The sequence below is a fragment of the Triplophysa rosa genome, linkage group LG4 (assembly GCF_024868665.1).
Source record: "Triplophysa rosa linkage group LG4, Trosa_1v2, whole genome shotgun sequence".
NCBI classification, from domain to species: domain Eukaryota; kingdom Metazoa; phylum Chordata; class Actinopteri; order Cypriniformes; family Nemacheilidae; genus Triplophysa; species Triplophysa rosa.
In genome coordinates this window covers 32,018,357-32,030,972 of record NC_079893.1, presented here as the reverse complement: position 1 = coordinate 32,030,972, position 12,616 = coordinate 32,018,357, and the positions used below count along the sequence as shown (strand labels likewise).

Below are 12,616 nucleotides of genomic sequence, written 5' to 3'. Positions count from 1 at the left end.
ACATTAATCCAGAAGGGAAATGACCTCACGAAAATCTAAACTCGGTGTATATTTGCCTTTTGGCGGTGTGGTTGATATATATTGATACACGTATTCTATTTAAGTGGGCAAGGCCATATGCAAATGCTTTTTAACATGCAAAAATGCGATCTTCCGGTCGACCACTGAGACGGTGGAAGAATTTTAGAGAGATTTGCATAAAGCAATACAACCCACACGCAAATAATAAACGATGACACTTGTATTATTTACAAGCCCAATGGCATTGTTCATCCTTGCCTTATTTAACTGCCAGTAAAATATTAATAGGCACGCGCATATATATATACATATATATACAGTATATAGGCCTATAGCTATAATACATGGGCCTGTATTTCCATGATGTATAGAAATATAACCTCTATTCAGAGAGAGACACAGTGAGAGAGTGAAGTAGGGCGGTCGTGTTCTCTCTCTCAACGCTTGTGCGTTAAGATCTTCTGGTCACGCCTGCCGCATCCAGCGCAAACGGGAATAACATTTCTCCCCGGGCAGGAACCGCCACGCATTCGTAATGAAGTGAATCGTTGGTGTTCGCTTAATAATTTGTTTGAAACACCAGCCTGTGTTTTTTCGTTCTCGAGACAGCATCATCGCCGTGTGTCTCAGCGGCAGAATCCATCTTCCATTGATCTGTTGGTATCTTTTGGGATCTTCTGCATCTCTCAGCCGCGCGCTTTTTTATACGAGCATAACATCTGGCCGCGCTCACGAGCTCTTCTCCGTTAGAACTCCAGCGAATCGATCGCGTTTTTGAAAGAGGAATTTTATTCGCTTTTAAAACACGATGACCGCGGACGTTGATGTAGATTTATTTTATTTAAGTAGATATAAACGCCAAAGGATGTTTCTAGTCATCGCGTAAGTGTGCTATTTATTCATCAGCCATCGATCTTTGCAGGCCGTGGGTTTTTTCACGGTTGTCCATGAGGGGTTTACGTTCGTTATCGGGGATGCTGTTGATTATTTGTGTCATTTATTACGGATGAGATCCGTTTTCCTCGCTATTCGCCTCGTGTGGACGGGGAGCGGCATTATTGCGTCCGCATCCAGTGACGCAAATTATTTTACCTCAGCCGAGTCTTGTAAATATTACAATTGTTTTTTTTATTTCTTATGAAAATAACTAGCGCACCAGAAAGTGGTTGTGTGTCGTGGAAGGGGAGCGGCACCAGGCAGGATTTGATGACGCAAATCTTTTTACCTCATCTCAATTTCCCCTTATAGTTATTATTTTAGGCCTAGTTTGTAATTTTGGACGAAAATCCCCCGTTCACCAGAAGAGACTCATCCTTGGCTCATCGTCTCATCTCAATACCCTTGACGATCAACAGTTCATCTCTCGAAGGCGATTACACATGCCCGTAAATCAGCACGATTGATCAGGAGCGGTTCGTCATAATCGAACCGAATTATCTGTGTTCCGCTCGCGATGACTAATAAACCGAGTTGTTTTTCATCCTCGGTTACGGATGCTTAATGTTGCATTGTAATTCGTCTCATCGACGGGCATCAGGGGACTGTGTTCATATTGGATTATACCATTCTCTGTTTTAATTCTTCCTCCTGTAACGCTCCGAAGACGATCTTTAGGTGGAGTATTTTGATCGTGACATTATGTTTGGCCCGTTTATTCGCCTGGAAGATGGCAGCTGATTAAATTTTAATCTTGATGCATTCTGGCGACACGGGAGGAGAAGAGGAGAGAAGATTGAATCGGGGAGGTGTGGAGAGAGGAGAGGATGTAGGCTGGTGGATACGGCAATAGCTGAAGGTAAGAATAAACGAACGAGCTTGTAAGTGTGTGTTCATTAATAGCTGACACGAATGCGTACACACATTATTGTCCATATAAATATACATACACATAGTTGTGTCCAGATAAATACGCGCACTGAAACGTCAGTGTACCCGCACGTACAGTATCACCTCGCGCATATCACTGTGAACACACACACACACACACACACACACACACACACACACACACACACACACACGCATGTTGTAGTCGTTTTTCATTGCATGTAAATTGAGTTACAGGCCAAAGGCTATAGCTGAGTGATGCGGCGCGTGAGCGGTGTTTAAATGTGCTGGCGCCAGTGTGTACTGGTGCATTCTGACACACCACCATCTCTCCCCACCCAACACCTCCATCTCGCATCTTTCCTTCTCCTCAACCCACACTATTGCGTGTAGAGAAGTCAGTGTGTATAGCTGCTCAACGAAATTGCTCAATGAAACCTCCCTGTGAGGGCACCCCCATTTGGACAAATTATTGATGAATGAATAGTTTTTATATTCAGAACGTTATATTTCAGGTGTTTTTCCTAGAATATCTGTGATACTGAGCTATGTCTATATTTATATTTAAAGTTAATGTGTGTGAGAGGTTTGTGTGTTTATATTGAAGCATGTAACAATTTGATCACAAACACACGCAAAACACTGGAGGAGAATAATATTATTTATTTTTGTTGCCTGGTGTTATGTAATTTTGTGAAATAAATCTGTGTGTGTGTGGTAACAATCGACTCCAAGCTTAATTTACAAACGCTAAATATGCATAGACATTCATTAACATTTGTATGTCATTTGTGCTTTAAAAAAAGTGATAAATTATAGAACAATACTAAATAATAAGGTTGTTGGGGGAAAAAGGCCACATTCTAATCTTTTTAGCATATTTCAAGTCTTGTTGTATGTTATTATACAATCCAGGAAAGCTTGTAATGTCACAAAGGACTGGGGACGCAGACCTTTTACAAAAATTTCCTTTGTAATAAGGCATTTGTTAGCATTAATAAATGCATCAGCTAATATGAAAAACATTAAGCAATACTTCTAATGCATTTACTAATACATTTTTTAAATCACAAGGTGTAACCGTTAACAGCTTTCCTGTGGCTCAGTGGTTAGAGAATGGCGTTAGCAACGCCAAGGTAATGAGTTGGATCCCAGGGATTGCACATACTCAGAAACAAATGTATAGTACAATGCAATGAAAGTCGCTTTGGATAAAAGCGTGTGCCAAATGCGTAAATGTAACTTTCGTTAATGCAGAATGAACTGATATGAATAATTGTGTTATTAAAATTACCTAACACTAACAAAGATTAATTAGTGCCGATAAACTACATCGCTCAGTGTTCATGTTTGTTAATGCTAATACATTTACTAATGTTAACAAATACAGCCTTATCATAAAGTGTTGCCTTACATTTAAATAGAAAAGCAGGAAAAATACATCAAAGCATAATTTGGTTGATTCATGAGCCTTTCAAAAAGTAACAAAATAATAAATTAACTATAATAATAAATGCGTGACATGATGATTGCGTTTGCGCATTTGTATGTTAATGTTAATTAATGTTAGTTTGTCTCCTTAGTTTGCAATCAAAATTGTATTTCGTTTTTTTTTTACTAGATGCTGATACTACAAAAAGGAATCCACATTAATATTCTGTATATTTTTCTCAAGCATGCCATTTCTGTGTGTGTGTCAGTGTGCGAGTGTTGTGTACAGCATTGATGAGAGTGGTGTGTTTGTTTATATCTGTTACACAGAGGGACAATTCCAAAAAGAGGAGTTTTCTCGGCATGAGGGTGAATTATAGCAATTACTCTACCCTGATCATTACACACACTCACAGTCGGGTGTGTGTGTGTGTGTGTGTGCGCTGGAGTTTTTGGAAGCTCTCCAGATGAACGGCTCTGTTGGGTTTGATTTCTCAAAACTAGAGAAGCGAATGCCTGAAAAAATGCACATTTTAATCACGGCGATGAATTGCGGGCCCTTACTAAGACACTTTGTCATAATACCACAAAAAAAGAAGTTGTTTTGCTTAGTAGTTACTGTAATTTATGATAAAGCAAGTTAAGAGCGTAATGTAAATGTTTCTGCACTATTTCAAGGTCACTAATCAAATGTAAGCAAATCTGTGTCAATGACCATGCGAAGTCCTCGGTACAGAAGGTCACATTTCCTTTGTGACAGTGAAGCACACGCGAGCGGCTCCTCAGAACATCTTCATATCCTGCTGGAGAACATGGACCGTTGCGTTCCATAGCTTTCCTGTGGCTCAGTGGTTAGAGCGCGGCACTAGCAATGCCAAGGCCATGGGTTGGATCCCAGGGGATTGCACATAGTCAGAAACAAATGTCTAGTACAGTGCAATGTAAGTCACTTTGGATAAAAGCGTCTGCCAAATGCATAAATGTAAATGTAAAAAATGTACGTTCGGTTGATGCAGCTCATGTTTAGAACACACAAAATACTGAGGCCAGTTTTGAACGTTTTTGTTGATCATGTCATTTGTGTTGAAGAATGGAAGTGATTTTTTGGAAGTGTTTTCGTGGATGACTTCCCTAAATATATAGCCTATTCTGTATCTTTAACACCAGATTGTTAGTTTGTATGTCATTATGCTCAGTTACTTGTCATATGTGCTCCTGGTTGGATGTTATGGTCAAGTTCTGTTTTAAGTGCGTATTTGTGGGCGTGGCAGTCTGGAGCGTTTGCCTGCATGGGCTAAAGAAGAAGGTGTGATTTGCGTACGTCACTTAGCCATTAGGGATTCATGGGTAAAAGTGTGTGGTAGCTCATAAAGTAGCTGAGACATGTGCTGCAGTGTTAGTCATGTGTACGCTCTAGGGATGTAACAATGTTATTGATATCGTGTTATCGCAATAGCAAAATTGTCTCAATATTATCATGGTCACATGACTATGAAACGATAGGTCTTCCGGGCCTTACATAGAGAATGTTAGAAAAAATAATAGATATTAACTTTGGCAAGGTCCATATGGTGCAATTATTTTATTTTATAAAATGGATTTTTAGGTCATTTGACCCATCCCATGCTATAACTCACACCACTAAGTAACAGTTATGATTCGAGGATAAAGGAAAGAGGATGCTTACGGCACGTTTCCAAGTCATCATTTGTCAGTTTATACACCACAATAAATACCGTACCGTGGGCTTTATACCGAGGTATGATCACACAGTGAGATTTAGATATTGTTATATCCCTAGTACGCTCTGATAGAGGAATGATCTGACATCCGAACTACACGATGTACAGTATGTGTCATCACAGGTGTGCCCTTATAGTGGCTGAAAAAACTTATTTCATCCCAATCCTAGAAGGGCAAGAGAATGTAATCCTAGATGCTTTCCAATTTGATAATTTCTGACAAAGAAAAGTTCATTCAGTACCAAAAACATTAATAATAGCTTTTAGCTCATAATAATGGCTAACATAGTATTTTTCGAATATTTGTGTGTTTGCGATGTTTTTATGCTTTGTGCCCAACAGGCTGTTTGTTAACTCTGAAACATCAGACTCTGGTAGAATTTTATGTATGAGGCTCTGTTAAGGGCTATTCACATTTCGCGTCTTTTGCGCAATGTAGACACGTGGAAGGGGCGCGCAAATAATCCCGTTTTTCTGGCGCCCTGGCGTAGCATTGAGATGAATATATTTCAACTTTTCAGAATGTTATTTTTCTGTTTTCCGCGCAGTGGCACGAAATGTGAATCGCCCCTTAGAATAAAGTCTTAGAATGTAGCTCCTTATGTCCTTAAAAACATAGCTCTAAAAATGACCCCTTAGGTTGTTTGAGCAAGCAGCTTATTGCAACCTATAGTTACATTTTAAAGTTACGCGTCGTCTAGCTAGTGTCGTGTCTAAGTCTTGTCGTGAAATGTCATTTGTCCATCACAATCAAAATGTGTGTTCATTTATACCTAATGTGTAAACTTTGTAGGTGATCCCTTACCCACAGATTTTCAGTATTTCATTTGCAAACATTTCTGTGTTTGGCAGATACCTTGGGTAACTGACATATGATGCATTCAAAGTATAATTATCACTATGTGACAAGAATCAAACCGATGACATAGATTGCATAGATGAAATCCCGAAAAGTGTTAAGGCAAAGTTTGTAGCATTTTTTCCAACACAGCCAATCACAAAGCAGAGGACAGGCAGTGATGGAGGGCGTCTTGCTAGTTGGTTGCAGGTGGTGTTGTGTAGGCGGATTTTCTTAAAGAACATTTGCGTGGAAAAAAGTCTAGTGCAGGATGATGAATCATCAGTATTTTCGGTACACAAACACCCAGAACATACTTGACAATGCAGCAATAGACAGATCACATTTAAATATCCCAGAGAGTCGAGCAATACAGCGTTATTATATTTCTGCGAAAGGTTTGAGAACAGTAATGAACGAGGTGTTCGTCTGCAGAGAGGCCTGAGGCTGGTGTGAGGGGAAGATTCTCCTGATAAATCATCTGATTCCGTCTCCCGGGATCAGGGAATATTTTTACTGCACTGTCAATAGAGACCGACCGAGGCCGCGGGGCTTTCACAACATTGTGTGTGTGTGTGTGTGTGTGCGTGCGTGTGTGTGTGTGTGTGATGGTTACTGTGAACTCCGATGTAGATCATGGCAGGAGAAAAGTATCCAGACAGCAGAGCCGAGCGCAAACAAAGAGAAAAACCAAATGAGCGAAACTGCGAGAGAGATTTCAGCCGCCGCAGCCCCTATTGCAGCGTTGCTATGGCGACCGAGTGTAGGGAGACTGGGCACCGACCGATCGATGTGTGTGTCAGTCTGTCTGGAGGGATCTTGGATTACTGATCCTTAAAAAATTATTTTCCAGAGCCACACAAACAGACTCGCATAGGAGGGAAGCGTTTGTGTAAATCCATTGTGAGCAGACGCTAAATGAAGAGGAGACGACTTATTCTATGTGATTTATAGATGCATCTTGTTTACAAACTTGAGCGATGTTTGCCTGAAGCAATTCATGTTGTGTTCTTGCCGCCCACACAAAGCGGCTAATTGAGTTTTTTAATGTCAAAGAAATGTTTGCTTGTGGTCGTGGTTGCAGTCAATCATCCAACAATGGAAAGAGGGCTTAAATACAGATTAGTTGATCTCGTTTTTTCATTTTTAAGAGCTGATCGCCATCTACCCGACATGTCATATTTCCTTTAATGTACTAGAAGCAGACGTATTGACTGTAACTGGCTCTTTGCTCACACACACACTGCGTGTTCTTGCTGAACATGAATTATTAGTTTGATGGAATGGGAAATGTGACACTGGACGGGGTTTTTTCTGGTTCCGGCTGCAAAGACTTTGCTGACGTTACGACACTCAAGTGAATTTACACACATTTTCCATACCATGTTCACGACCTTATTAAAATAGGCGCTTAGCTATATTACGTATGTTTATGGAGTTAAATACATATTAGACGTGTAACAGCAAATGTGTCAGAGGAGAACTGGCCCTCCCGGCTGAGACTGCCCAGTGTTTTGTTTCATTTATTCATCATTGGAGTTTTGGTTCCTTGCCGCTGTTGCCATGTTAGTTTGCTCACCTGCAGAGAACTTCACATAATCCATTTATTTCCAAACATATTTCAATAACGTGTTTAGCTAAATAAATAAAAAGTGTAATCCAAACATCTCAATTTTAACAAAGGATTGCAAAAAGCTAAGCTTTTTAAGCAGTAAGAGCATACCATTTCCAAAACAAACCATTAAGACAATACATAAAGTCTGTTCATGAAGGTCATGTTTTAGGAGTTCAACCCTGAGGAGTAAACGAACTTTACATTGCAGAAAATCATCATAGCGCTACGATGAATATCTTCAATATTTGGTGTTGACATACTGTGCGACATGGGGTATGTTTTGATATAGAGGCTGCAGATTTGCATACAAGCCTGTGGGGTGAGATGCTCCTGAATGGAGGGTGATGCAACCAGAGCAGGATTTAGCAGTAGACTAGAGTCGTTCTTTTCTTTAATGCTGTGGTTGTTTGTGTTAACATCATTCCTGCTGCTGTTGCTGTGACTGTATTCCACTTTTGTTCCCTGCTGATCAATAAATAAATCGATAAAAACAGCAATCATATTAGTCTGAGCAGTGACCTTTTTCACTGTAATTAAAGCCGAGCACATTGACCGTCAGTGTGTGTCGACTCTTGTGTTCTCATGTCTCTATCTATTGATCAGTGTCTAAATGTGCATGCAAATGATGTGAAAAGCAAAGATTTCGTTTAAGATGTGATGTTGTGTTTTCTTCAACCGACCGTTGGAGTATGTGATTTGATCAGCTGGTGTTAAATTTGTTCAATGAAGTCGACCTTAACGCAATTCAATGTCATAGAATCATTTTTATGATCAATCAAATTATCTCCAAACTATAAAGTGACCATACAAAACAGTTTTCGTGATTGTGTGTGTGTGTGTATTTTCTTGAGGGTCCCTCAGTAATGACATGAGACAGAACTGGGTCAGTCCTCATCAAGTCACAGTCACAAACAGAGTCTCTCTCTCTCTCTCTCTCTCCAGGTTAAACTGACTTTAGAGGGAGATTGTTCTGCCCCTTCCACCTTGTCCGTTCCTCTGTCGTTACCATGGCGCTGTCACCTTGGTTACTGTGGATGTGTCCTGTGTTGCTTAGCAACATTGCTCCCTCCGAACAAGGTAGGTACTACATCACCCTGAAGCACCTGCCATTGTCATGGCAACATTAAGGCCATCCCTCAGACTCGAACGGATTTTTCATTCAGTGTCTGATAGGAATCCAGTGTTATTGCTTTCTGGTTTTGTTTTACTTACTACAAATACATCAATGTAAGTAAAGTAAGTTTTACTTCATAACAAACCTACAAAAAGCCAAATAAAACATGTCCTTTGAGCTTTAGCCTACAGCTAGCACACTTTCGGATTAGCCCGATATGCTACCCTGATAGCACGCATACATCTGGGAGACGTCTGTTTGATGTATTTTTTCGATTGTTTGCTCGTCTGAGACGTCTCCTGTCAGATGTCTTATAAAGAGCTAGCAGATGTCTGTAAGATGTTTATGATTTAGAATTTACATGTAGGCTACACTAATATCACAATACTTGAATTTCTCTTTAAATCGATGATGATGTTGTGTTGCTACAGGTTATATACAATACAGCATGTATCATTAGGCGTCAGTGTGTTGTGTAAAGTGTAACACAACACACAACACATGTATGTGAAGCGTTAATGTTATATTGCACTATTATAGTGTGTGAGTGTTTGTGTTGTTGCTCTCAGGTCTGAGCAGGGCAGCGATGCCTTTCGGCCTCATGAGGAGAGAGCTGGCGTGTGAGGGATATCCCATTGAGCTGCGTTGTCCAGGAAGTGATGTCATCATGATCGAAACAGCCAACTACGGGCGCACGGACGACAAGATCTGTGACGCCGACCCCTTTCAGATGGAGAACGTGCAGTGCTACCAGCCGGACGCGTTTAAGATCATGTCACACAGGTGTGTGTGTGTGTGTGTATGTGTGTGTGTGTGTGTCATTTCATGTCTGAACACGACTAAAACCTCCATAATGAAATAAATACACACAGAATACACATGTACTGTTTAATGGCTAGCTAGAAACATTCTAAATGCCCAAGAATAGTATAATAATAGTTTGCTGCCAGCAGGGGGCAAACTAGTATGATTACAAGAAAGACCTGCGTTCTATATCTGCATGAAGCCCTGCTTGTGTGCGCATGTGCATCTGCATATGTCTATGTTTGCTCTGTGTGTACGCCTGAACGTGTCTGTCTGCGTGTGGCTGTTTGTGTGTATGTGTGCGTGCGTGCGTGCGTGTGTGTGTGTGTGTGTGTGCGTGCATGCGTGTGTGTGTGTGCATGCACGCGTGCATGTGTGTTTGCGTGCACATGTGTGTGTGTGTGCGTGTGTGCGTGCGTGTGCATGCACGCGTGCATGTGTGTTTGTGTGCACGTGTGTGTGCGTGTGTGTGTGTGCGTGCTGGCGTCAGTGTGTCTCCCCAGTGTTGGTGCTGCTGCTCTTTCCAAGAAGAACAAATCAATGTAGCTGCACTCTCCACTTCCACAGAGAGAGAGAGCAAGAAGGAGAGAGAGCACCAGCGCACAGCAAATAATGCATGCAGGGCAGAATTAGGCAAATATGATAATGATATAGACTAATGATAAAGATAGATAAAAAATATGAAAACAACTCATCAAATTCTAGCTTTGTCCAAACGTTTTTGTTTTCTCTACGATTGGCCTCCAGTTTGATGTGACGATGCACGTGGAAGTGTCTTAGCTTTAATTCATGCACGGCTCTTCCGGGGGAGCAGTAATGCGAAGCTCGGCAAAACATGTATTTAGCCCGTCATGTGTGTGAAAGGGTTTTTAATAAAAGAGACGCTCGCGTTTGCTAGATACTCGCTTAGTCTCATGTGTCATCAGAGTTAAGTGCTAACGCAGTGTCTTCTGAACGCGAGCGTCTCTTTTATCATGAACCCTTTCCACACGTCTGCAGCAGGCATGTATTTTGACATGACGCGTGATGCACATACTGTAGGTTCACGTGAAGCGCTGAACACGTATTTTGAATTCCAGCTTCACCTGAAGAGGAGACACCGATCGCCACTGATGTCAACGTACCACACGGTTTCTTTAAATGCGACCGAACTACAGGAGCCATTCAACAAATCTTTGATTTAGTAAAATAAACATACAACAAAATTCAACAAATCATTTATTAATACAATTATTACACAATAAAATAATAATATAAATCAATATTAACCTAAATAAAATCAAATAGAAATAGTTATATTAATAGACACCAGCCAAACACAGATGGGAAGTTAGCTGCAGTCCCGGCGTGCGCGTCCGATGGGACGGTGTACACAAGAGGAGGCTGAGGATGAACGTGTTTGTGTGTTTCAGGTGTAATAACAGGACTCAGTGTGTGGTGGTCGCTGGGGCAGATGTGTTTCCTGACCCGTGTCCAGGCACATACAAATATCTGGAGATCCAGTATGAATGTGTTCCTTACAGTGAGTATTAACACACACGTCTACACGTTCACAAACACACACACACATTACAAACATATACACACACATACAACACCTTTATATATTTTGCTTCTTTTCTATTGGTCTCTTCTGTCCTTTCTCTTCATCCTTATTTGTCTCTTCTGTCCTTTCTCTTCATCCTTATTTGTCTCTTCTTGTTTTCTCTCATGTCTTTTCATCTGTTTTGTTCTCGTCTCTTTTCTGTTTCTTTCTTCTCTTCTCATCCCTTCTTTTGTCTTGTTTCTTCTTGTCTTCGCATCTTAGTTCTTCTCTCCTTCTCTCATGTCTCCTCATCGTTGTTCTTGTATTCATCTCCCTGTCTTGTGTTTCTCCTCCATCCCTCGCTCGCTCCCTCTCTCCACTCCTCCAGTGGGTGTAGTGCTGTTGGGGTGAAGGATGTGTTTTGTGTTTTTCTTCCTGTAGGGCGGCGCTGAAATGACCCTCGCTGTTTCTTCTTACAGTTTGGAGTGATGTGCAGCTAACAGACTCATTCATTCACTCGCTCACTCATTTTTCTTTGCAGTATTCTCACGCGACTCTTTTTCTAATTACAGATCGAGACGCGATTGGAAACTCGGTGTTGGAGGATCTGAAGTTCACTGATGTTTTCTTTCTTTCTGCTTTTATACAGATTCAACACCCAAGTGTGTGTGTGTGTGTGTGTGTGTGTGTGTGTTTGCTGAACCTAAGGGGACCAGAGTGTTTGTGGCACATGGCTTCACCTCAGGGGGAGTATGTGTGTGTGTGTGTGTGTGTGTGTGTGTGTGTGTGTGTGTGTGTGTGTGTCTCATGTAAAGGACGGTTCTCACCACGAGTTAAACAATAACAGTTATCAATGAAACTCATACAGCTTTGCACATTGAGCGCAACACAAATATTCATTTGCCCTTCAAAATGTTATTGCGTCTGAACTCTGATGAAACACATTCGCTTGCTTTTGATTTTGAGACTCCGAACACAAGCACAAATAAATATTTACTCCAGGTGAGAACAGACCTTAAAGGGACAGTTCGCCCAAAAATGAAAATTCTGTCATCATTTGATCACCCTCAGATTGTTCAAAACCTGTATCAATGTCTTTATAATGTATTTATAAGAATGTCAATAATCCAAACAGATCTCATCCTCCATTACTGTCATAGGAGGGAAAAGAAATACTGCGGGAGTCAATGGCGGATGAGATCTGTTTGCTTACTGACATTCTTACAAATATCTTCCTTTGTGTTCAGCGGAACTAAGACATTGATACAGGTTTTGAACAATCTGAGGGTGATCAAATGATGACAGAATTTTCATTTTTGGGCGAACTGTCCCTTTAAACAACAAAAGTATTTCTCTTCTGTGCTTTCATTCAGCTGTTTAGCCATCTTCAGATCCTTGAACGGATGGATGGATGGAGGGATGGTGGGGGGTGGAGGGATGGAGAGTGGACAGAGTGATAAAGATTTTTATTTATAATGTTTTTTTGCCAAGATTATAAAAACAATCTTCAAGTGAATATTTCACCAATAATTGGTCATGTTTAAGAGAAGAACAACTAGAGTTCCTATTCCTTACCCAACCATACCATCACTCTCTCTCTCTCACTCTCTCTCTCTCTCTCACTCTCTCTCTCTCACTCTCTCTCTCTCTCTCTCTCTCTCTCTCTCTCTCTCTCTCTCTCTCTCTCTCTCTCTCTCTC

At 40.9% G+C, this 12,616-nt stretch overlaps 1 protein-coding gene across 2 annotated transcripts in view; it reads left to right on the top strand.

The window, feature by feature from the left end:
- The first annotated feature begins 441 nt into the window (after positions 1-441).
- LOC130552863 (adhesion G protein-coupled receptor L1-like) overlaps positions 442-12,616 on the top strand; it is a 30,572-nt gene continuing 18,397 nt past the window's right edge. The window contains exons 1-4 of one of the 2 annotated variants that reach the window (XM_057331509.1): positions 442-1,816; positions 8,417-8,551; positions 9,158-9,371; positions 10,805-10,914. In XM_057331509.1, coding sequence (XP_057187492.1) covers positions 8,482-8,551; positions 9,158-9,371; positions 10,805-10,914 — 394 coding nt within the window. In that variant the 5' untranslated portion in view covers positions 442-1,816; positions 8,417-8,481. The remainder of the gene's footprint in view (positions 1,817-8,416; positions 8,552-9,157; positions 9,372-10,804; positions 10,915-12,616) is intronic. The other variant, XM_057331510.1, reaches the window with a different exon arrangement.